Raw genomic sequence first — 24,048 nt, forward strand, 5'->3', positions numbered from 1 at the left:
TTTTTTTTTTTTTTTTTTTTTTTTTTTTTTTTTTTTTTTTTTTGCTTATAAATAGCCCTTTAAACAAAAATGGGATACATGCAGAATTGGATTCATTGTTTATCTTTAAATGATCCACACCAATAGTGTTTGAAGGATAAAAGTGATGATGGAAGAGGTAGAAGTTGTGATAAAGTGATAACCAGGTTGTGTAGAAGATTTGAAAAATAATTTTAGCAATTACTCTGAGTCCTTTCTGTTATGTTTGAATAAACGGCAATAGTGTAGACTAATGTATTAGTTGGCTAGGGCTGCCATAACAAAATACCACAGACTGGGTGGCTTAAACAATGAATTTATTTTCTCACAGTTCTAAGATTAAGGTGCCAGCAGGGTTCATTTCTTCTGAAGGCCTTGGGAGAGAGATCTGTTCCAGGCCTCTCTTCTTGGCATACAGATGGCTGTCTTCTCCCTGTGTCTTCACATCATCTTCCCTCTGTGAATCTTTGTATCCAAATTTCCTTTTTTTAGTGGATACCAGTCATATTGGATTAGGGCTCACCGTAATGACCTCATTTTAACTTATCTTTTTACATACCCTGTCTCCAAATACAGTCACATTCTGAGGTACTGGGTGTTAGGACTTCAACATAGGATTTAGGGGAGCAGACACAATTTAGTTCCTAACAACTGATTTCCCTATAAATGCTGTTTAAGAAATCCTGATGTTTTTAAGAATACATGCTGGGTAAAGGTCAAGAGCATGAGCCCTAGTTTCCTACTTTGGTAGATCAGAGTTGCTGATCTAAGTCTACCAAAACTAAGTCTATGACTAAAAGAATTTTAAGAATCATTGTTCATCATTTTGTGGGTCATTGAAATAATAATCCCAACTTCTTCTTTTATTTGTTTTAGGTGTTCAGAGTTTTCATATAAAGTGTTTTATCAGAATTGCTAGTAAGTCAGTCTTACCTGACCTCCCACCACTGTCACTCCCATACACACTTCAGTAAGCTTTAATTAACCTTTTAGATCTAGATACTCTGGGGATTACAGAAGCAGAGGACATTACTTCTTACCTAAATATATCGTTTGATTTTAAAAACAAGATATATATATATACCACATTAAAAGTAAAGGTTCTTCTAATCTTACTCTTCTATTCATTATTAATTTAATGACTTGAAGTATATTACTTAACATTTCTCAACATCTGTTTCCTCAACTGTAAAATGGATATTATATCCAGCACCTGTGGTTGTGAGAATTAAATGAGGACATGTATGTTAACACTGTGTTTAACAACAAAAACTCAATAAATAATAGCTACTATTATTCATGTGGTTAATTTGGGTTATTGCAGGGGTAGGGGAAGCAGGAATGCACAAGATCCAAAGATGAGATTTAACAAAATATATTTGAATTATGGTAAGGGAGGCCAATGTGATTGGGATGGAGGATTTGTATTAGGATGGTGGTTTCAAACCATGTCCAATATCCCTGAGAGTTCCTTAAAGGTGCCTCAAGTGTGCAAAAGGAGTTATTTGTCAGGAAGGAAAGGGGCAAAGGCCCCTCTTTTAGCTAGGATAGCTCTTGTTTTCATCAGTTTTATATATTGAATATTGGGCTTAAAAAAAAAAAGTTGAAAATCCATGTTTGGTGCTAGTAGGCTATTAGGTGGAGAATATTGAATATAAGAGCAGTTGGGATTTAATCTAAAAATTGATTTAACTTTTACATTGGTAATTTGGCAAGTTAGTTACTGATTAGGCAAGGACACAAGTTGAAATTAATATTTTTAAGAGATGAATCATTGTAGATGATTGTAACATGGATTGGAATGGTGAGATATTTAAGATAGAAGAAAATCATGTAATAAACCGTTGTAGTAATCTATGCATCAGTAAATGAGCCTCTGGATCAAGCATGAAGAATAGAGAGGAAACACAATAAAGGAAAGTCACCATGATTAATTTTTATACTGTTTTATAGTATAAAAATTTACTGTGTGCTATGTTAAATACATTAATTATCTGATACAATTTTATAATAGGCTTATTATGTAGATATTAGTATTAAACCCTTTTTGCAGGAGAGAACTGCATAGAAAGAAGCTAAGTAGCAGTGTTTGCACAGCTGGTCTGTTTATGGAGCTACTTTTAGATATTTTGAGTTTTAGTAGTAGACATTTCTTTGGAGGAATTCTAGCAGAGTTATGAGGCTGGTGCTAATGTAAGAAGTCATTAGTATAAAAAAAATAGTTGAAGTCATAGCAGTAGATAAATTCCCCTGGAGTGAAAGAACAAATATCTGAGGAAGGAGACTTGAAAGGACTCCCATAGCTAAAGAACAAAAGGAAATCTGATTTTTAAAACAAATATAAAATAGAGACATGATTAAAAAGATGGGAGATTCATCAAGAATGTTCCAAGTTGGCAAATAGGAATTTCAGTGGAAGCATATTGTTAGAATAGATCTGAGAGTTAAAAAGTTCATGGAAAGATTTGTTTTATCTTTTAATTCTATTTTTCCACAAACTTTTTGAAGTCCCTCATAAAATCTGGAACAAACATAATGAAATATATGTTGCTGTAGGAAAATGTGCATAAAGGTAGAAGTGAGGGCTGGGTAGTAAGCTGCATTAATTTTTTATTGATAAGATGCAAAAAAAAAAAAAAAAGTGGGGAAATTCGAAAAGACCCTGGGAAGTGAGGTAAGGATCTTAAAAGGTACTTGAAGGTCGTATTTGTGTCATTATGCCAGAGAACTAATTTAGGGATAGTTGCGTTGTAACTTCAATTGATATAGTAAGCATGGTTTATATCCCAAAGCAAAAGATGCAGGGAAAATAAAGGTAAAGAAAAGGCAGAAGATTTAAATTCTGTGGTAACAAATATACTTGTTCAAAACCAACCTACAACCTAATAACTCTTCCGGATTGGTTTTATTATGCATTGATGCCTTCCATGAAGAGTAATATTGCAAGGAAGAGTAATATTCCTTTTTAGTGGTAATTTTTTTAAATTAATATTCTGTGTTAACCAGCCTAAGAGAGAAATGAGCAAGAAACTTTTTTTTTTTTTTTTTATGTGGGATTGGTCTTTTTATTTATAGAGCTTTATTTAGCAATTCTGAAGTTGAAGGTACAGGGACAAGCATACATGGGTGATCCAGTAATGTGTCATTTGTAGGCTTGCTTGGAGATTACAAAATTGAGAATATATATCATGGATGATGAAGAAAACATAGGAGGAGCTAACCATTAAGGATAACAAAGTGAATCTTTTGTAACACAAAGTAGATACTTAATGAGGTGAGTGAAGTACAAGCCATTCAGTAATATTTAAGAGCAGGTAAATCAAGTAGTATTGAGTCAAGATCAGGATCTTGTCTGATGATGAGTACTGATTTTAAAACGGAGCAGTGCACTGTGTTAATGGATTTCTTAGAATCAATCATATTTGTAAATGATTGATAAGGAAATGAAGATCCATAGAATCTGGCAAAGTGGTTAATCTTAGGACTAAGGTGTCTGCAGAGGCTTTGGTATGTATATTTAAGTCTGTAAGAATGATGGAAGTGGAAAAGAAAAATGTCAATTGGATATTGATGTCATTCAGCCAGGTAGAAAAGAATACAATGTATTAGTAAATAATAACAGGTTATTGATACAAATGAGTAGCAAAATTTACAAGTGATGAAAAAATGAAAGAGTCCAGTAATTAGAAAATGGCAGTACAGAGTCAGGTATTTTCCATGGTGATTTCTACCATTTGGTCAAGGAAGAGAAGAAGGTATCAAATTGGGCTCTGCATCCACAGGAGAGAGAGCTAAAGTGGATAAGATGTTCATTGTGGAACCAAAGTATTCCTGATGTAAAGAGATACAGGCAATAAGCAAGACATTAGAATGTAGGTGACTTCTGTAGAAAAGGAGTTGCTCAAAAGATAGTAAACTAAATAAGCCATAAAAAGCTTGATAAAATCAGCAGAAAAGTTTGGGGGGCTGAGTTTGCATTATGAGTGGAATACATAGTACAGAGGACTACAGTATGTTAGCAGTAGAAAATGAGATAGTACTTAGAGGAATGGTATACAAAAGGAAAACACAAGGGATTCTGTTTTCTTCTGGAATAAGAGAAGTTAAAAGGGGTGTCCGTGCATAGAAGTACATTGGGATGAATAAAAATTGATATCATATCTGCAAATCATTATATTTTCCCTGCATATCCAAAATAGTAGATTTAAGAACTCCCAGAGGCAAGCTAAAGTATCCACTGCATGTTAGGTATCATTTTACAGTCCCGCTCAGCCCTTCTAGGCCTCTTGTAGAGTTATGAAATGGCCCCAAGAGAGGTAGGAAGAGATAGGAAGACTAAAGGGTAAACTAATTTATAACTTGAGGCTTTCCTTACTCAAGTGAGAATGGATATAGTTTTAAATTAATATATTTAAAGACATTTCACAGCATATTTATTGAGCATACCTTGATAGCCAATGAAAATACAAAGATGAATAAGATCTTGTACTCACAGAATGAAGAGTATATTGACTCAGTTGAATATACAAATAAACTGATTTAAGTTCTATTTATTTTCATCCTACTATCCTTATGTGTATTTTATTTAGTGGTGGAAGATGATGAAGATGACTTTCCTACAACACGTTCTGATGGAGACTTCTTGCATAATACCAATGGCAATAAAGAAAAGTGTAAGTAATACATTTTTTCCCTCAGCTAGATAAAATATGCTTTCTGAAGTTATATAATAACTTACTATATAACAAAGAATAGTTACCTAATTGAGTAATTTTTAAAAAGTAGTAGAATGATAAATGTTTAGGTGATAGATATGCTAATTATATTGATTGGATAATTATATAAAATATGCATGTATCAAAACAACAAACTGTATCCCTTAAACATATACAATAAAAAAAAGTTAATTTAAAAAAAGGCAGTTGAACTGCTGGAATCTTCTAAGAAAAGACATGTGGGTAAAAATCACATTCTGATGTTGTGCAATAATGGCAACTTACTGTCTAACAAAGTCTCCTTCTAAACATTGGCCCCTTCATTTAAGCAGTATTTGACAAAATTTGTTTCTAGTACTGAAAAAGTTTTTTACTTAGGGGAGAAACATGGAACATGACTTGAACTATTAATGCTTGAACATGACTTGAACATTTCACAGCATAATTGTTTATAGACCCAGGAGCAGGGTGGTTTGTTTCATATAGTGGTTTATTAATTGTTGCTCCATTTATAATGACTAACTCATTAGAAGGAATTCTGAGTTGTTCATTACTGTGGTTGATAGTGAATGTTATTCTTTTAACATATTCCTAAGAAAATTTTTTAAGTTACCAAAAAAAGCCTTTGTGAAAAAAATAAGTTAATCTAGTTGTGCTTATTTTTGCTAAAGTTATAAAACAATGTGAAGTAAATCCTGTGGCTGTGGCACATTTTCAGATCATTTCTTCAAACATTTGTATGCAGGGAAATAATTTTCTCTTTCAGAGATCATATTGGAATATTCCATTATTGATACTAAAATCTAATGCTTCTTAGTGCCTCCCAGCTCTTCCTTCTTTTCTCTCCCTGTAACTTATTTCATCATGATTCTCTCCTTTTTTATAACGTACGCTCTTCCCAGTCTTGCAAAATACTACTTAAAATTGTAGCTTTTAACTTGGGACTGAAATGTTGAAACCTATTGAATCATCCAGATTTATATATCTTTATGGAATTAGAGAATTATTTTGAGAAATTCTTTGTTACATTTTAATTTCACAATAAATAGTTTGCTTTAAGAGAAAAAAATACTTTGTTCGGATGTGGGAAAAATTATTGGAAGAAGTTATAAAACTTCCAGTCTCCTGATCCTTCATCTCACATGCACTCAGCTACCCCACCTACATTCCCCAAAAGAGAATGGAAGCTCATTTTCTGTGGAAATTGCACTGGAGAGTTGACTCAGTTGAATATACAGGTATTCCTGAATCTAGAACACAGATTCAGCAAAAGATAGGAGTATTGTCCTGGCAATAAAGTGATTATCATAGAAGGAGAGAATAGATCTATGGTTACTAGAAGTGGGAAAGGGGGAGGGGGAGGAAAGTTAGGAAGAAATTCAGTAATGAACACAAATAATTACAATTTGCAATGATGAGCATGCTAACAATACTGATTTGATCATCACATATTGTCTCAAATACTGATAGTCAACTCTGTACCCTATAAACATGTATAATCAATTATGTTTCAATTAAAAAAATAAAGTGATAAAGTAGAAATGTAAATACTGATTATTAAGATCTGATCACCTCATTGTTCTGCTTATCTCCAAGAACTCTGGTAACCAGGGACTAAATGAAAGTCTGTACACTGACAGATGCAATCCCCAGCCCCCTTCTCTCACCCTGTTTGCAGAAAACCTATCACTGGACATTTATTTTCTGACACAGAATCAGAAGGGAACTCTGGAGAAACTGGTGATGGAGAAAGGAACTTTTAGATTTTGGGAAGTCCACCATAAAAAAGCTGTTTTACTACTGCATCACCCTTCAATTAAGTCCACTAGTGGAAAAACCTTGCTTGTGCATACAGAGCTCCCAATACCTAACTCTTAAATATGAACAGATAGCAAGATCTCCACACATTTGAGAAAAGCCTCCAAGATGAAAAACAGAGACCAAAACATGCAAATTATAAAAACTCAGACAACACAGGAAGCAAAAGAAAACTATACTTAATGTCCTTAATAAGAAAAATAATTTTATCTCTGATATGAAAGGACTCTTGGAAATTAACAATTACAAAGGTAAGAATTTTTTAAAAAGTACTTTTTGGAAGGGTTGGTCTGTAAAGTTGAGGAAAATTCTTACAAAATAGAAGAAAAAGATAAAGAATTGAAAAAGAGAAGAGAAAATTTGAGCACCAACCCAGGAGACTGAACATTGACTAATATGAGTTCCAGAAAGAGGAAACAGAACAACAGAGAGGGAGAATTATCAAAGAACGAATATAAAAAATTTTCATAGAGAGGGTTTCAAGTCTCTTGATTGAAAAGGGATCACTGAATACCAAACATACCAAATGGAGATGGGGGAACAAAATAAAATCCTCACCAAGGTGTACATCGTCATCCTGACAAGAGATGAAATCATCCTTAAGAGGATGGGGGTTGGAGAGTAAGTGAAGTTATATACCAAAAATTAAGAATTAGAATGACATTTGCCTTCACAAGAGGTTATACATTATAAGACAGTGAAACAATGCTCTTCGTGATTCCTTGTGAAAATTACTTTGAGCCTTAGGTTCTATACCCAGCCAATCTTTTAATAAAATATGACAATGAAATAAAGATATTTTGAGATATTCCAAAGTCTCAAAAATTGATTTTCCCTGCACCTTTAGCAGGAAACTACTATTCCACCAAATGAGCCATAAACCAAGAAAGAGGAAATCATAAGATCAGGGAAATAGGGTCTTCAGCACGGGAACAAAGAAAAGGAGGGAGTCCTTGGGATCATAGCAGATAGAAATCCCAGGACACATACCTTTGTAACTGTGTAGCAGATCTAGAGATCAGCCAATCCATATTGAAATAAACAATAGAGGACACAATGAGGGAAGACCCCTGGAAAAAGAAAGAGAATTGATAGATTAATAAGTATGTTGGACCACATAAAAGACACTATTGTCTAGGGCTGGTGGGGGAGGGGGGCACAGTTTTATTAGAGTGTACTCAGACTTTAACATGTGTCGGAATCACCTGTAGGGCTTGTTAAAATACAGAGTTTTGAACCCCATTCTCAGAGTTTCTGACTCAATAGGTCTGGGGTGGGGCCTGAGAATTTGCATTTCTAACAAGTTCTCAGATGATGCTGATGCTGTTTGTCTGGAGACCACACTGTGGGAACCACTATATTCTCTTGTTTGAGAAAAATTAGTGATACACAGAAAACCTAGCAATTGAAAGGGTCACAAAAAACAATAACATTGTATAATATTGAATATACTAATTATCATGATTTGAGCAAAAAATTAAAAAATAAATTTAAAAAAATAACAAAAAAGGAAAACCCAACAACTGTTTTTTACCTAAGCAGTTTATAAACTCCAGGAAGACCAAAAAGACAGTCATCAGTGTTTATATGGTCATAATTATGCCAACCATAGATATCATTTTAACCAAAAGTAGCATTAAAGCCCTATCAAAAGCATAGTAGTAAAGGAGTGATGCTTACAGAACTGAATCTTCACTTACTGTAATACGAAATCCATAGATAATGTAAAATTGAAATATTAGTGTGTGTATATATATATATATTTATATAGTATTTAAGAAATACAGGGTTTGGTAATTGCCAGAAGAAACATCTATAAGAGTTTAAAGTAATCTGAAGGATGAGAAGAAGTGAGGTAGGCTGTCCCTCTATTTCACTTTAAGTCTTTAGTTCTATTTGACTTTCAAACTAAGAGCAATATTACTTTGACTGAAACATAAAAATTAGTTTTAAAAATAAATCCCCTAATTGTATGTAGTTTCTGTACCCTCCTTCTCACCTCCTAATTCTTCAAAAAAGGGAAATTTGAAACCGAGCAATAGAAGATAGGGTAATTAAAGTCATTTAGAGAAATACTCTACAAGAAGTCTGCAGAATTTTAAAAATCATGAGTCATGTTTTAAGTACACTTGTGGAGTTCACTGTTTGAAATAATTCTTAGTGTTGACAAGAATTATCTCTTGTCAACCACCATAGATGGAAAGTGTTTTTCTATGGTTAACCTCTAGAAATAAGTTAGTCAGAAGTATTTTATATAATCTAATAAAGTGAGCAGAACATGTAGTCTTAAGTCTGGGACTACTTGATAGTGAATTTAGATTAGGGTATTTCAGTCATCTGTCAAATGCAGATATGGTCTTAGTGTTGGATCCAACAAGCATGGAAAAAAGAGAAATGATACTCTGTTTCTGGGAGTGGTCATTATACTGATTCTCATCATTAGGGCCATCTTTAAAGATTAAGTCTAGATCACATATATTGTGATAGTGAGCATGATAAAGTTTTTCAAAGTTTAGAACTAGCTTACCAACCTACTAGTAAATATTCCTGGAATAGGATGGGGGGCTGGGGCGAAGGCTAGGACAAGAACAAAACTTCCAGAGCTTCTAAAATGAGAAGCAAGACAAAGTAATTTTAAGGTTATCACAGAAATGTTGGGGTCCTCAATAAGGACAAACACCTTCCTTAATTGTAGTGAAGACCTCAAGAGTTCTAAATCATGGTGAAAGTACAATTTCCTCAGTCTTTTGTGAACCAAGTTCTTACCTATCTTAATGTAAATTTTGTTCTATTATATTCTAATACTATTTTTTCTTAATTGGTATTTCTATATACAAAAGGAGACATTTGATAGTGATTAAAGGGTCAATCCGTTAAAAAGATAAAACAGTTATATTATATGCATATAAAAACAGAGCCTAAAAGAACGGATTGAATTGAAGAGGAAAAAAGTTAATTCAATAGTAATAGGTGGAGACTTCAATACTTAGCCTGCAATAATGGAATCGAACAAGTAGGAAGAAGATCACAAATAAATGAAAGACATGAACAGTATAAATAAAAAGATCTAAGAGACATCTGCAGAACATCCTACCCACTTGTAGGAGAATGTGTATTCTTCTCAATTGCACATGGAACATTCTCCAGGGTAGAACTTATGCTTGGCCATAAAACAAGCCTCAACTAATTTAAAAGGGTTGAAATCATACAAAGTATGTTCTGTAACCACAGTGGAATGAAATTAGAAATCAATAATAGAAAGAAATTTGGGAAAATTCACAAATATGTGGAAATTAACACACTCATAAATGACCAGTTGATCAAAGGAGAATCACAGGAGAAATTAGAAAATACTTGGAGATGGGCCGGCCCGGTGGCGCACTGGATAGTGCGCCGCTTGGGAAGCGCGGCGGCGCTCCCGCCCGAGGGTTCGGATCCCACATACAGACCGGTTCCCGCTCACTGGCTGAGCGAGGCGCAGGAGCAACACCGAGGGTTGCAATCCCGTTGCCGGTCCCCGGTCCGGTACGGCGGCAACAGGGTTGCGATCCGTTGCCGGACACGGAAAAAGACAAAAGACAAAAAAAAAAAAAAGAAAAAAACAATTATATGGAGATGAATGAAGGCAAAAAAAAAACTTACCAAAACTGATGGGCTGCAGCTAAAGCAGTACTTAGAGGAAAGAAGAAACAGAATAGAAAAACAATATAGAAAATCAGTGAAACCATAAGTTGGTTCTTTGAAAAGATAACAAAACTGACAAATCTTTAGTTAAACTGATGAAAAAAAGTGAGAGAAGACTGAGATTGCTAAAATCAGACATGAAAGGGGGGACATTACTACCACTGATGAAGGAAAAAAAGTGAGAGAAGACTGAGATTGCTAAAATCAGACATGAAAGGGGGGACATTACTACTGACCTTCCATAAATAGGATTATAGGGGAATTCTATCAATACGATGCCAAAAAGTTTGATAACAGATGAAATTGACAAAGTTCTAAAGGGTACAAACTGCTGGAACTGACTCAAGAAGAAATGGAAAAATCTGAATAGACCGGTAATAAGTAAAGAGATACAACTAGTAATAACCTTCCCACAAAGAAAAACCCAGGCTCAGATGGTTTCATTGGTGAATTCTATCAAACATTAAAGAAGTATTAATACCACTTTTTCACAAACTCTTCTAAAAAATAGAATAGGAAGGAGCACTTACTAGCTCATTATCTCTGGGGTCAGTATTACTGATGCTAAAATCAGACAAAGATATCACAAAGAAACTACAGACCAGTATCTTATGACTATAGATGCAAATCCTCAACAAAATGCTAAAAAACAATTTAGCAGCATATAAAAAGGATTATACACTGTGACCAAATGGAATTTATCCCAGAAGGCAAGGTTAGTTTAACATTTGAAAATCAATTAATGTAATGAATGCATCATATAAAGACCAAAACCACAGTTATACCAGTAGATGCTAAAAACTCATTTGACAAAATCCAACACACCCACTCATGATGAAAATGCTCAGAAAACAAGGAATATATGCCCTGATAAATATGGTATCGGAAAAACCCACAGCTCACATCATACTTAATGGTGAAAGACTAAATGCTTTCTCCTTAAGATCACAACCAAAACAGGCATATCCATTTTTGCCATTTCTATTCAACATTGTCTTAGATGTTCTAGCCAGGACACTTGGGCAAGAAAAACAAAAGACATCCAGATACAAAATTATGTCTATTCGCAAATGCCATGATCTTCTATAGAAAAAATTGTAAAGAATTCACTAAAAAAACACCTACTAGAACTAATAAATGAGTTCAGCAAGCTTACAGCATATAAGATCAATATACAAAATGTGGATTGTTTTTTTATGCACTAGCAGTGAATCATCTGAAAATGAAATAAACAATTTTATTTGTAATAGTATCAAATGGAATAAAATACTTAGTAAATTTAACAAAAGAAGCACAGACATTATAGTCTGAAAACTCCAAAACATTATTGAAAAAAACTAAAGAAGACCTAAGTAAATGGAAAGACATCTCATATTCCTGGATTAGAAGACTTAATATTGTTAAGAATTCAGTACCCTCCAAATTGATCTATAGATTCAATGCAATTCTAATAAAAATCACAGGTAGATTTTTTTGCACTGACTTAGAAGCTGATCCTCAAATTCATATGGACATAAAAAGGATCCAGAATCACCAAAACAATCTTGAAAAAGAACAGAGTAAGAGGATTCACACTTCGTGATTTCGTAACTTACTACAAAGCAACAGTAATCAAGACGGTGTGGTACTGGCATAAGAATACACATATAGATTAATTGAATAAAATTGAGGGTCCAAAAATAAATCCTCACATTTACAGTTAATCAGTTTTTCACAATTGTACCAAGACAATTCTGTGAGGGGATCCTTTTCAACAAAGGATGCTGAGGCAGCTGGATATCCAAATGTAAAAGAATGAAGTTGAACCCCTTCTCACACCACATAGAACTAATAAGTAAAGAGATTCAATGGATCAAAGACCTAAATATAAGAGCTAAAACTATAAAGCTCTTAGAAGAAATATAGGAATAAATCTTCGTGACCTTGGGTTAGATAAAAGCTTCTTAACTACGACACCAAAAGCACAAGTGACAAAAGAAAAAAATAAATTGACCTTTATCAAAATAAAAAACTTTTGTTTCAAAGGATACTCTCAAAAAAGTGAAAAGATAACTCAAAGTGGGAGAAAACATTTGCAAGTCATACATTTGATAAGGGATTTGTATCCAAAGTATATAAAGAAATCTTACAAATCAGTAATATACAAATATTTCAATTTAAAAATGGGCAAAGCATCTGAATAGCTATTTCTCCAAAGAAGATTATGTAAATAGCCAATAAGCACATAAAAAGATCCTCAAAGACATGAGGAAAATGCAAAGCAGAACTGTAATGAGATACCACTTTACACCTGCTAGAATGGCTATAATCAGAAAGAAATAACTGTTAGTGAAGACCTGGAGAAATTGGAACCCTCATACACTGATAGGAATGTAAAATGGTAGCTGCTTTGGTAAATAGAATGGCAGTTCCTCAGAAGGTATAACAGTAGAGTTACCATTTGACCTAGAAATTCTACTGCTAGGTATATATGCAGGAGAAGTGAAAATATACATCCATATAAAAACTTGTACATAAAGTAAAGAGCAGCATTATTCATAATAGCCCAAAAGTGGAAATAATTCAAATGTCCATCTACTGATGAATGGATAAACAAAATGTGATATATCCATACAATGGAATATTATTCACCCATAAAAGGGATAAAGTACTGATATATGCTATAATAACATGGATAAACCTTGAAAACATTGTTAAGTAGTAGAATCCAGTCACAAAAGACACTTACTGAATTTTTATATGTAATGTCCAAGAGAGGCATATTGTAGAGGCAGAAAGTAGATTAGTGGTTGCCTAGGTCAGGGGAGTTAGGGAAAATGGGGAGTGACTGCTAATGAGTATAGGATTGGGGGGTGAGGGGGGAGCAGGGGTTGATGAAAATGTCTAAAAATTGCTTATGGTGATGGTTGTACAACTCTGAATATACTAAAAATTATTGAATTGTACATGTTAAACGAGTGAATTTTATGGTATGTTAATTATATCTCAATAAAGCTATATTTAAAAAGATTAAATAGGAGCTGGCCAGTTAGCTTAGTTGGTTAGAGTGTGGTGCTGATAACACCAAGTTCCAGGGTCGATCCCTGTACTGGCCAGCTGCCAAAAAAAATGACTAAATAAATAAGGCAACTTAAAACTCAGGTCTTTTGGCATCTAAGTTTAGACTAAATGAATCTAGAGTCTATTTAGATTGTTTATTTATATATCTACCATGAATAATATTACCAAATAATATTACAATTCTTGTTTCTAAACCCTATTTTCTTATGATTAAGTTGTATTAACTGTTGAAGATGGCCACCTCTGTGGATTTTTAATATCTATTATATTTTCCAGTTGTCACATTTAACTCTATTTCTAGTCATATTTTCTGACCAATTTTCCAACTTATATCTAGTCCTATTTTGTAAATAATTTACAAGAGCATTTATCATGTCATCTACTCTATAAAATAATGTAAGTAAATACTAATTGATTTATCAAATCAAAGTATGCTCTTGATGAAACTCACTGAGAAGAAATTTAGTGTTAATGGAATACATGTTGCTCTAGAAAACCTGAGTATTATCTTGTGCTCTCCCGCCACCTGGTCTGTGTACACATGCTTGTACATTAATTGTCCAAACAAAGAATTTGAGCTACAAATCATTTAATCCCCTTTTAGCTCAGACTTTTTATATGAGAATATTTTAAATTCAGTTTTTTAACCAACTGCAGCTTATTTTGTTAGAATAATCATATGTAAAATAGGCTTGCAGTCCCAAACCAATTAATTGATTGTTGACCCTGGTATAGTTGATATCATGGTCATGTTCTTCAGCAATGTTTTCTCTTTGTCATGGTAGACGGGTGAGGAGAGGTTTAAAGTTGCCATCCTGTATGTTCAGAAGGATTTCTCCACCAATCCCTTTTTCTGCCCCTGTGTGTGGGCATACACAAGACCATTTGTAGTACTTCATGTGAGGAAATGAAAATCTCACCACAGAAACTGGGGATTCCCTTTTAGATTGCCTACCATTCAGAACACAGTGCAGAAGTCTTAATGAAATGAGAGGATTCCAAATCTCTCAGCTTCTGTCAGCATTTGTTTTTATTTTTAACATGTTAATGTTAGGGCCGGCCTGTGGCTCACTTGGGAGAGTGTGGTGCTGATAACACCAAGGCCACGGGTCCAGATCCCATATAGGGATGGCCGGTTTGCTCACTGGGTGAGCGTGGTGCTGACAACACCAAGTCAAGGGTTAAGATCCCCTTACCGGTCATCTTTAAAAAAAAAACAAAAACATGTTAATGTTAGCTTTCAGATCCCTTGATTTTCTGAGTATTAGTACCTTTAAAAGAATTTTGAAGTGTGTAAGGGCAGAGTTAAACTGATAGAGCCATAAATCTGAATGATAATCTTTGGAGCCTAAGTACTTACAAATCTAAAATTATACATTATTTTGTAATTTTTTCTATTTCTGCCCTTCAGGTGCATGGTTACATATTTTCAGCTTCATTTTACTGCTGTGTTGTAATTTTCCCAGAGGAAATTAAGGCATCTCACCTTGTCTCTTTAAGAACTTGTTCCTCAACCACAATTTTTTTTTTTTTGAAGTTCTTACAACAAGCAAATGGAGGGGACACACTTGGGTGGGAGGGGGGAGAGGGAGGAGGGAGGGAGGTTTCAGTGATGGGACATAATAATCAACCACATTGTATATTGACAAAATAAAAATTCAAAAAAAAAACAAACAAACAAATAAAAAGCTTTACTTCCAAAAGCAGGATAAGGAGGAAGCAGGGGTTCTGGATGGACATATGAAGACTACATAAATACAGAATTTTACTTCGTGCAGCAAACAAGTCTACTGTTTCTTTCTGTTGGAAAGGTTGCTTGATGCGCTTGGTTTTGAATTACATAAGAAGATTTATACACAGGGAAAGCTTTGAGTCTAATGAGAAATGTCAAATGGAAAATGTAACTAAAAGAGTATTGCTCAAAAAATCCCTGCTGATGAAAGCTGAAATCAATATTGATGAATTTGGCTTGCCCAATTTTTGCTTGGTGGAATGAACTGGGTTGGTAGAAGTATTTTAGCTGCATTTCCTCGGCATGCCAATAGAGTTTTTCCAGCATTCTTCCAGCCATACATGTGGCATACATTTATTATTTACAATCTATACACAGGAAGTGCTTGACTGATGAGATAACCCCTTTTTTAGAAAGATCTTTCCAAATGGGCCTTTATACTATATGTGTTAAATGAAGTACAATAAAGTCAGTAAGATATAAAAAAAAAAAAAAAAGAACTTGTTCCCCTCACCTTCAGCTAAGACATTCAGATGAGTGTGCCGATCTAAAATTATCAAGTACTTGGGTTAAGTTTTTCTGTCAAAATTAATATGGTTCTGCATTATAAGGTGTAAGACACTTGGAGCAAAAATCAAAGTAACCAATATTTAGAGGATCCTAGTTGATGACAAATTAAGATGAAATTTTGTCTTCATAATTTTCATTTCCTAACAGATGTAACATATGAGAAATTTATTTCAAAGGCCTTAACTGGGTGTGGGACCCTTATTTTCAACTGTTTGAAAAGTTTAAAAATCAGTTACGGGCCGAGCCCGTGGCGCACTCGGGAGAGTGCGGCGCTGGGAGCACAGCAGTGCTCCCGCGGCGGGTTCGGATCCTATATAGGGATGGCCGGTGCAATGCGCTCACTGGCTGAGCGTGGTGCGGCCGGTCACAAAAAGGACAAAAATAAATAAATGAATAAATAAAATAAATAAATAAAAATCAGTTACATAACCCCTGTATCATTAAGAAAAGGATTCGAGGTGGCTGCTTCTGAAAGTATTAAGTGTAGCTGAAGAGGTACATTTCTATATTTCAAGTTTTTTCAAAGACAGTTCATGTTGTTCTTTCATCTTGTACTGACTCTTAAGTATATAAATTATCAAACATTTAGCAGTGAGGACCCATTATTACAGTTGTACACATTCTCTTATATTTGAATTTCTAAGTTGATTATTGGTAAAAACAGTAATTTGTAATAAAACAGCAATCTTGGTAAGAGTGATGGAAAATATAAAAGTTACAATGACAGAAAGGGCTTTTAGTTTTATAAAGAAAATATACGTTTTTAAAAAGCTTTATTGAGGTATAATTGACATGCCACTTAAAGTATACAATTTAATAGGTTTGGATATTTTCTTGAAACTGTTAACATGTCTGTTACCCTAAAAAAGTTTCTTTTATTCCCTTTGTCATCCCTTCCTCCTTCCATTCCCAAACAAACACTGATCTATTTTCTGTCACTGTAAATTAGTTTGGATTTTCTAGAATTTAATATAAATGGACTCATATACATGTTCTTTTCTGCCTGGCTTCTTCCTCAGTATGAGATTCATCATTATTGTCTCATGCGTCAGTAGGTGATTTCTTCTCGTTGCTGAATAGTATTCCATTCTATAGATATACCATAATTTGTTTATCCAGTCATTCATTGGTGCACATTTGGGTTGTTTATAGTTTAGGCTATTGCAAATAAAGATGCTAAAAACATTCATGTACAAACATTCATACACATATATTGCTGAATCATATTGTAGGTGTGTGTTTAACTTTTAAACTGCCCAACTGTTTTTCACCAGCCGTCTATGACAGTTCCAGTTTCTCCATATCCGTATCAACAGTATAGTCAGTGTTTTTAAGTTTCAGTCATTCTAATAGGTATGTAGTAGTATCACTGTAGTTTTAATTTGCATTTCCCTAGTAACTAATGATTTGAGCATTTTTTCATGTGCTTATTTGCCATCTGTATCTTTTCTTTGGTGAAGTCTGTTTACATCTTTTGCCCAGTTTTTAGAATTGTATTGTTTATTTTCTTATTGTTTAGTTTTGAGGTTACTTTATATATTCTGGATACAAATCCTTTATCAGATATATGCCATGCAAAGATTTTCTCCCTGTATGAAGCTTATCTCTTTATTCTCTTAACAACATCTTCAAGAGCAGAAATTTTTAATTTGGAAATGTACAGTTTATCAGTTTGTTCCTTTATGGATTGTACCTTTACTGTCATAAGAACATATGACTTTATAAAGTCGGAAGTGTCATTTCATTATAAGGATTCTAGTGGAATGATTTCTTATTAGCTATAGAATAAGATATTGTGTTCTCTTGTTTGCATTTTGGGAGTTTGAAGATTTGTCATTTAATTCAAAGGCTAACCAAGAGTTAAAATTATAAAATGTAAACATAAAGGCCATTTAATATGTGCATTGGTCCTGGACTTAAATTTGGCTATTTATTTTTAAATTTTATATTATCTTATTAAATTCTACAGTTTATCTTCAGATATTTTTAGAGTTCTAGTTTTTCTCAAAATGTAAGGTAGTTCTTGCCATAATCAGGTCCCACTCTAAGCTGTCAAAATGTTGTTATTAAAGTATTACTCCTCCTACCACTTGGTTCACTGGGTGCAGCACAGCAAATAGATTTCAGGAAATAGAATCTAGAAAAAAGAACTTGAAAGTATGTATGCAGCCACAAAGCGTTTTTGCTCATAGAGTATGGATGGTAGATTTTTAAATGTTGACCCAAAAGAGGAAAATCAAAATCCAAAAAACTGTCCTGAGCTGCTAGTTTTCTAAACATTTTCTAATCTTAAGTTGTGATGAAGAATTATTTCTTCATTAGAAAGATTTTCAGTAAATAACTTTCTTTTTCAGTATTTCCACATGTAACACCAAAAGGAATTAATGGTATAGACTTCAAAGGGGAAGCAATAACTTTTAAAGCAACTACTGCTGGAATCCTTGCTACACTTTCTCATTGTATTGAACTAATGGTAAAACGTGAAGACAGCTGGCAAAAGAGACTGGATAAGGTAAGACTAGTTTTTCTTCCTTTAAAAAATAATTATATTTTACTTAAGTTTTATATATTGACTGAACATTTAAACCAAACTAACTTCTTAGGGAAGTATCTATTGGGTTTGATAGAAGTAGAAGGTGGTACTGCTGCTCTGAAACTTTGTGGGCATCTTAAACTCATTTTCCTAACAAGATTGATTAGTTGTTTATTAGTTACTATATAATAGTAACTAAATGCTTTCTTGATAGGATTTAATATAAAGATTTTTGTAATTGTGTTAGTAATGCTTTAAGAGTAATTAGCCATTTAACATTACCCACCTTTACTGTGTAATATAAGAAACTACATTTAAGTTAAATGAATGAACTTAAACACCACTTTAATAAGTTAAACATTTACTTATTATACTCATAGCTTTTTCCATGGTCATCATGATATCATTTAACATACATTATGTTGTTTGAACATTTGCGCTATGTTCACATTTTCCCACCTTTGTTTGAACTGCAACACTGATAATAATATTATAGTATGAATCTTTATTTTCTAGTGTGAAAAATGGCTCGATGAATTTGTTTAGTAGGAGAACTTCTGTTAATAACTCAACTTTACTGAAATAGTAAAACGTTAGTACTAAAACATGCCTTAGAGAATCTAGTTCTAGTCCAGTGCCATCATTTCATATGGAAGAAGGAGCTGAGGCCCAGCGACTTGTCCAAAGGTGTTAAGTAGCAGAATTAGAGGAATTTTTCTCTATTCTGATACTTCAGCCCTAGATACCAGGCTAGACATCAGTCAGAATCTTATTTTTCATCAGTAAGTTATGTGGCTTACAGTGTTTTGAAGGTCTTTCAATTTGAGCAAGCAATGTCATCACTGGTGTCGTGGCAGAATGGCCACAGGATTTGAATAGTACTATGGGTTTAGGAAGTTCCCCATGTTATAGAAGAAAGGAAAGCTGTTCAGATTTCTCAGGTGCAGATGAGAGTAAGCCATAATGACTAGCAATATGTCTTTTAAAATAGGCAATAAGAACATCCTTTTAAAGTACAGACATTTCATTTTCATCTGGAGCTAAACTATTACATCTTCAAAGATTTCAACTGTATACTCAATGTGTATTAAATTGAATTATTAGAAGAATCCCCATGCACATAAAAAATAATGTATTGAAAAACAGGATAATTCCTTAAATCCATTAGACTGTTGGTTCCAGAGTATCATTCAACTAGCTTATTTACAACTTTTTGGCAACTTTCTCCTCTCTTCAGTCATATACACTAACCATACTGCCTCAAAAATATTCATTAAAAAAAAAAAAAGGTTAGAGCATGGCATTGATAACACCAAGGCCAGGGTTCAATCCTTGTGCTGGCCAGCTGCAAAAAAAAAAAAAAAAACTAAATAAATTATAAAAACTTTTTGCATTATGTAACATGGCTTCCCATCTTTTCAGCATTCATGGTTAGAGCATGGCATTGATAACACCAAGGCCAGGGTTCAATCCTTGTGCTGGCCAGCTGCAAAAAAAAAAAAAAAAACCTAAATAAATTATAAAAACTTTTTGCATTATGTAACATGGCTTCCCATCTTTTCAGCATTCAGGCTTCTTATTTGCTGTTGTGTTAGTCCATTTCTATTGCTTATGACATAAAAAACCAGAATTGGGTGATTTGTAAAAAAACGAAACTTATTGCTTACAGTTTCTGAGGCTGGAAGTCCAAAGTCCAGGGAACATATCTGGTGAAGCCCTTCTTTGAGAATGCGGAGCAGAGAGAGATAGCTCCTCATGTTCTGTACTTTTAAAGCACTCAGAACCATGCCCGTGACCACCATTAAACTATTGATCTAATCACCTCTTCATTGCCCCACCTTTCAATTACCATAATAGGATTTCCCACCCTCAACAGTTACAGTAGGGATTAAATTTTGGGGGGACATTCAACACAAGGCATTCCACCCCTGGCCCCTCAAACCGATGTCCTTTTCACATACAAATACATTCATTTCACCCCTAGAGTCTCAACTTGTTTCAACTCAGAAGTCCAGAGTTCAAAGTCCCATCTGTGAAATCAAAACAAGTTGTCTACTACCAATATACAATAGTGCGACAAGCTGAGGGTACACATTCCCATTCAAAAAGGGAGAAATAGGCCAAAAGAAAGGGGTAACAGGTCCCATACAATTTCAAAACCCAGCAGAGTAGGCATTAAATCTGAAAGCTGGTGAATCATGTACCTTGACTCTATGTTCAAATTGCTCTTTACACTGGTGTGGGGGTTGGGTTCCCAAGTCCTCAGGCAACTCCACTCCTATGGCTTTACTGGTCTGAGGCCATGCTTCAGCTCTCATAGACTGGCATTGCACGCTGGTAGCTCTGCAAGTCTGAGGTCCCACTCCCACGGCTCCACTAGAGCTGGTACTGGTGGGGTTTTTCTGCTGCAGCTCCAACCCTGCATTTTCTCTTGGCATTGCTCTAGCAAAGGCTGTCTGTGGTGATTCTTCCTCTGTAACAGATCTCTTCCTGGGCCCCAGACTTTTCCATACATCCTTTCAAATCAGGGTGGAGGCTCCCAAGCCTCCACAGCTCTGGCATTCTGTGAGCCTGAAGACTTAACCTCGTGTGGATGCCACTAAGGCTTTTGGCTTAATATTTTCTAAAGCTGTGGGTCTAACCACACCTGGGGCCGATTTAGCCACATCTGGAGTAGTCAAAGCAGGTGGGGTGCTGGTTCTGGAAGCAGCTTCCCAAGGTGGCCCTGTGCAGTGAGCTTGAGAAGGGCACCTCAGGTCTCTTCCCCAAGACCATTCCATCTCTTTAGGCCTCTGGGCCTGTAAGAGAAGAGGCAGCCCCTGAAATGCTTTCAAGGTCTTTTTTCCTTCTCTTGGTAATCTCTTTCTTCTGTATTTATCTCCTTAGCAAAGGGTCCCTGGGCTGCACTCTTGCTTTTGTGACCAGGGTGAAAGTTTTCCAATTTTTTGCTCTCTGCTCTCTTTTGAATTACAAATTCTGGCTTTACCTTATGCCTTTTCTGCCATAATTAGCATAGGCTGTCACAAATAGCCATGCAGCTTCCTGAATGATTTGCTGCTTAGAAATTTCTTCCACCAAATACCCTGTCAGCACCTTTAAGTTCCACATTCCATAAAACTTTTGGGCATGAACAGAATGCAGCCAAGTTCCTTCCCATTTCATAGCAAGGGTCATCTTTGCCCCAGTTTCCAGTAAGTCTCTCTCATTTACATCTGATATCTTCTTAGTATGGCCTTTACTATCCCTATTTCTATGAGCATTCTGCTCACCACCATTTAACCAGTTTCTAAGAAGTTCCAAACTTTCCCTAGTTTTCTTGTCTTATACACTCTTACCTGCAACTAGGCTTTTTCTAGCTTGCTCTTTCATAGCCAGCCTTTCCTCAACACCCAGTTCCAAAGCTGCTTCCACGTTTTCAAATATTTGTTATAAGCAACACCCCACTTCTCTGGTACCAGTTTTCTGTATTAGTCCATTTCTGTTGCTTATATCATAAATACCTGGAACTGGGTGATTTGTAAGAAAATGAAATTTATTGCTTACAGTTTCTGAGGCTGGGAAGTCCAAAGTCCAGGGAACATATCTGGTGAAAGCCATCTTTGGTGGTGCAGGGTATCAAATTGCAAAAGTGGCAAAGCAGAGAGAGAGATAGCTTCTCATGTGCTCTCCTTTTAAAGTCCTCAGAACCATGCCCATGACCACCATTAAACCATCAATTTAATCACCTTTTCAAGGCCCCACCTTTCATTTACCTTAATAGGATTTCCCACCCTCAGTGGTTACAGTGGGAATTAAATTTTGGGGGGACATTCAATCCAAGGCAGCTGTGTTGAAAAGGGTGGTGGATTTTTGATCACCTTTAGTGTTGTTAATCTTATACATTCTTTTTCTTTATTAAGTCGCAATAAGTACAGCAAAAACTACTTTTATTGTTTCTCCATGCAATGCTTTTAAGCAAAGAACAGCCAGGAGGGATGGCAGTATTAATTGAAATCTGGAAACTACTGTATTTTGTAGTCATTCTTATAGGTCTTTCTGATGTCAAATCTCATCTTTCTCACTGTTATTTTTTCTCAAGGTTGAAATAACAGGATCCCAGTTACATTTTACATGGAATGTAAGTGTGTGTGTGTCTATGCACACAGTATGTGTGTGTGTATACTTGTATATGTATATATACACACAAAGGTACTTCATAAAGTTCATGGAAAAATGGAATTAATACAAATCTTTCCATGAACTTTCAAAGTACCCTTGTACATACATACATATATACATATACAGTGTGTGTATATTTTTTGATAAACATCTCTCTCAAGAACTTTCTAGTCTTCCCAATAAAGAAGACTTCACAGTGAAGAAGACTAGAAAGTTCTTGTATTAGTCCATTCCTGTTGCCTATAACAAAATAGCTGGAACTGGGTAATTTATAAGAAAATGAAATTTACTGCTTTCAGTTTCTGAGGCTGGGAAGTCCAAAGTCCATCATGGTGACAACAGTGACCCAGGGGTCTCACATTGCAAGATGGTGGAAGCAGAGAGAGAGAGAGAAAGAGACATTCCTCTTCTTTTAAAGCCCTCAGAACCACATCCCTGACTGCTATTTTTAATCCATTTACTACTACAAAGTCCGACAATCCAATCACCTCTTTGAAAGAGACATTCCTCTTCTTTTAAAGCCCTCAGAACCACTTCCCTGACTGCTATTTTTAATCCATTTACTACTACAAAGTCCGACAATCCAATCACCTCTTTAAGGCTTCACCCCTTAATTACCATAATAGAACTTCCCACCCTCTTAACAGTCACACTGGAGGCTAAGTTTCTCACACATAAACCTTGGGGGATACAATTCAACCTTTGATGAGTTTTGGGGGGACATTCAATACACTACAGTTCTTGAATGGTAGTCATTTATCAATGAATATATCTTTTAGGTAATCCATAGAATTGGGAAAGAAAGTGCAATGATAACAATATAGTTTTAATGAAATTGTTTAATTAAAGAAGTTCTTGCATGCCTGCTGTGTGTTAGGCTCTAAACTAGGAAAGGGGAAACAGTAATGAGTAGGAGATAGTCCCTCAAGGAGCTTAAAATCTAATGAGAACAATTAAATAAGTGATAATAATAACAGCTATTTAATAGAATTGTTTACATTGTACTTTTTTGTAGATTTATAATGTCAGTTACAATATTCTTTCAGCTAATTAAAAATCAATATTATTTAGTGATGGTGATTTTTCTTGATTACCTGTAATAATAATACTTTCTACTATAAAAGTGTACTTAATTGTTAGCCAGTTATGTCCAAGAAGACCAAAAATTCTGAAGTTAAACAATTTATTCACAGGTATATAATTTCACATGCTTTTCATTTTTCCCTAAGTCTTTTTAATATTATTGCTGTACTGTGCATTTTTGTTTTCTCTTTTTTAAATTAAGGTATAACGTACATACAGTGAAATGTACCAATTTTAAGTATACTACTTGATGATTTTATTTTACATACCCATACACCCCTGGAACCATACTCAGATCAAGATATATAACTTTTCTAGCACCCTTTAAGTTTCCTTCATGCCCCTTCCTAGTCTGTATCACCACCACCACCACCCCAAGAGGTTACCGTGGTACTAACTTACATCATCGTAGATTAGTTTTGCCTGTTCTTGAACATCATATAAATGGAATCATACAGTATACTCTTGTGTCTGGCTTTCTTTTTTCCTCAGCATTATGAAATTCATTCATGTTGTTGGATTTGGGTTCGGGGCTTTTTTTTTATTATTGCTATATAATATTTCATTCTTTTTATTACTATATAGTATTTCATCGTATGATGAATTTTTATTGTATGACTTCAATTTTTTATCCATTTTGCTGTTGATGGACATTTAGGTTGTTTTCATTTTTTGGC

General features: G+C 34.6%; 1 protein-coding gene and 1 non-coding gene across 3 annotated transcripts in view; both read left to right on the forward strand.

Annotated features, from left to right (window-relative positions):
• The window catches only part of COL4A3BP (collagen, type IV, alpha 3 (Goodpasture antigen) binding protein), a 144,489-nt gene that overhangs the window by 88,745 nt on the left and 31,696 nt on the right, over positions 1–24,048 (forward strand). For both annotated transcript variants that reach the window (XM_008582502.1, XM_008582503.1), the window contains exons 6-7: positions 4,608–4,691; positions 17,952–18,109. In XM_008582502.1, the coding sequence (XP_008580724.1) occupies positions 4,608–4,691; positions 17,952–18,109 (242 nt within the window). The remainder of the gene's footprint in view (positions 1–4,607; positions 4,692–17,951; positions 18,110–24,048) is intronic.
• Positions 13,258–13,330, forward strand: TRNAI-GAU. The gene has a single exon. It is a non-coding gene; the product is annotated as a tRNA-Ile (tRNA).

This window comes from Galeopterus variegatus, unplaced genomic scaffold, assembly GCF_000696425.1.
Source record: "Galeopterus variegatus unplaced genomic scaffold, G_variegatus-3.0.2 Scaffold2649, whole genome shotgun sequence".
NCBI classification, from domain to species: domain Eukaryota; kingdom Metazoa; phylum Chordata; class Mammalia; order Dermoptera; family Cynocephalidae; genus Galeopterus; species Galeopterus variegatus.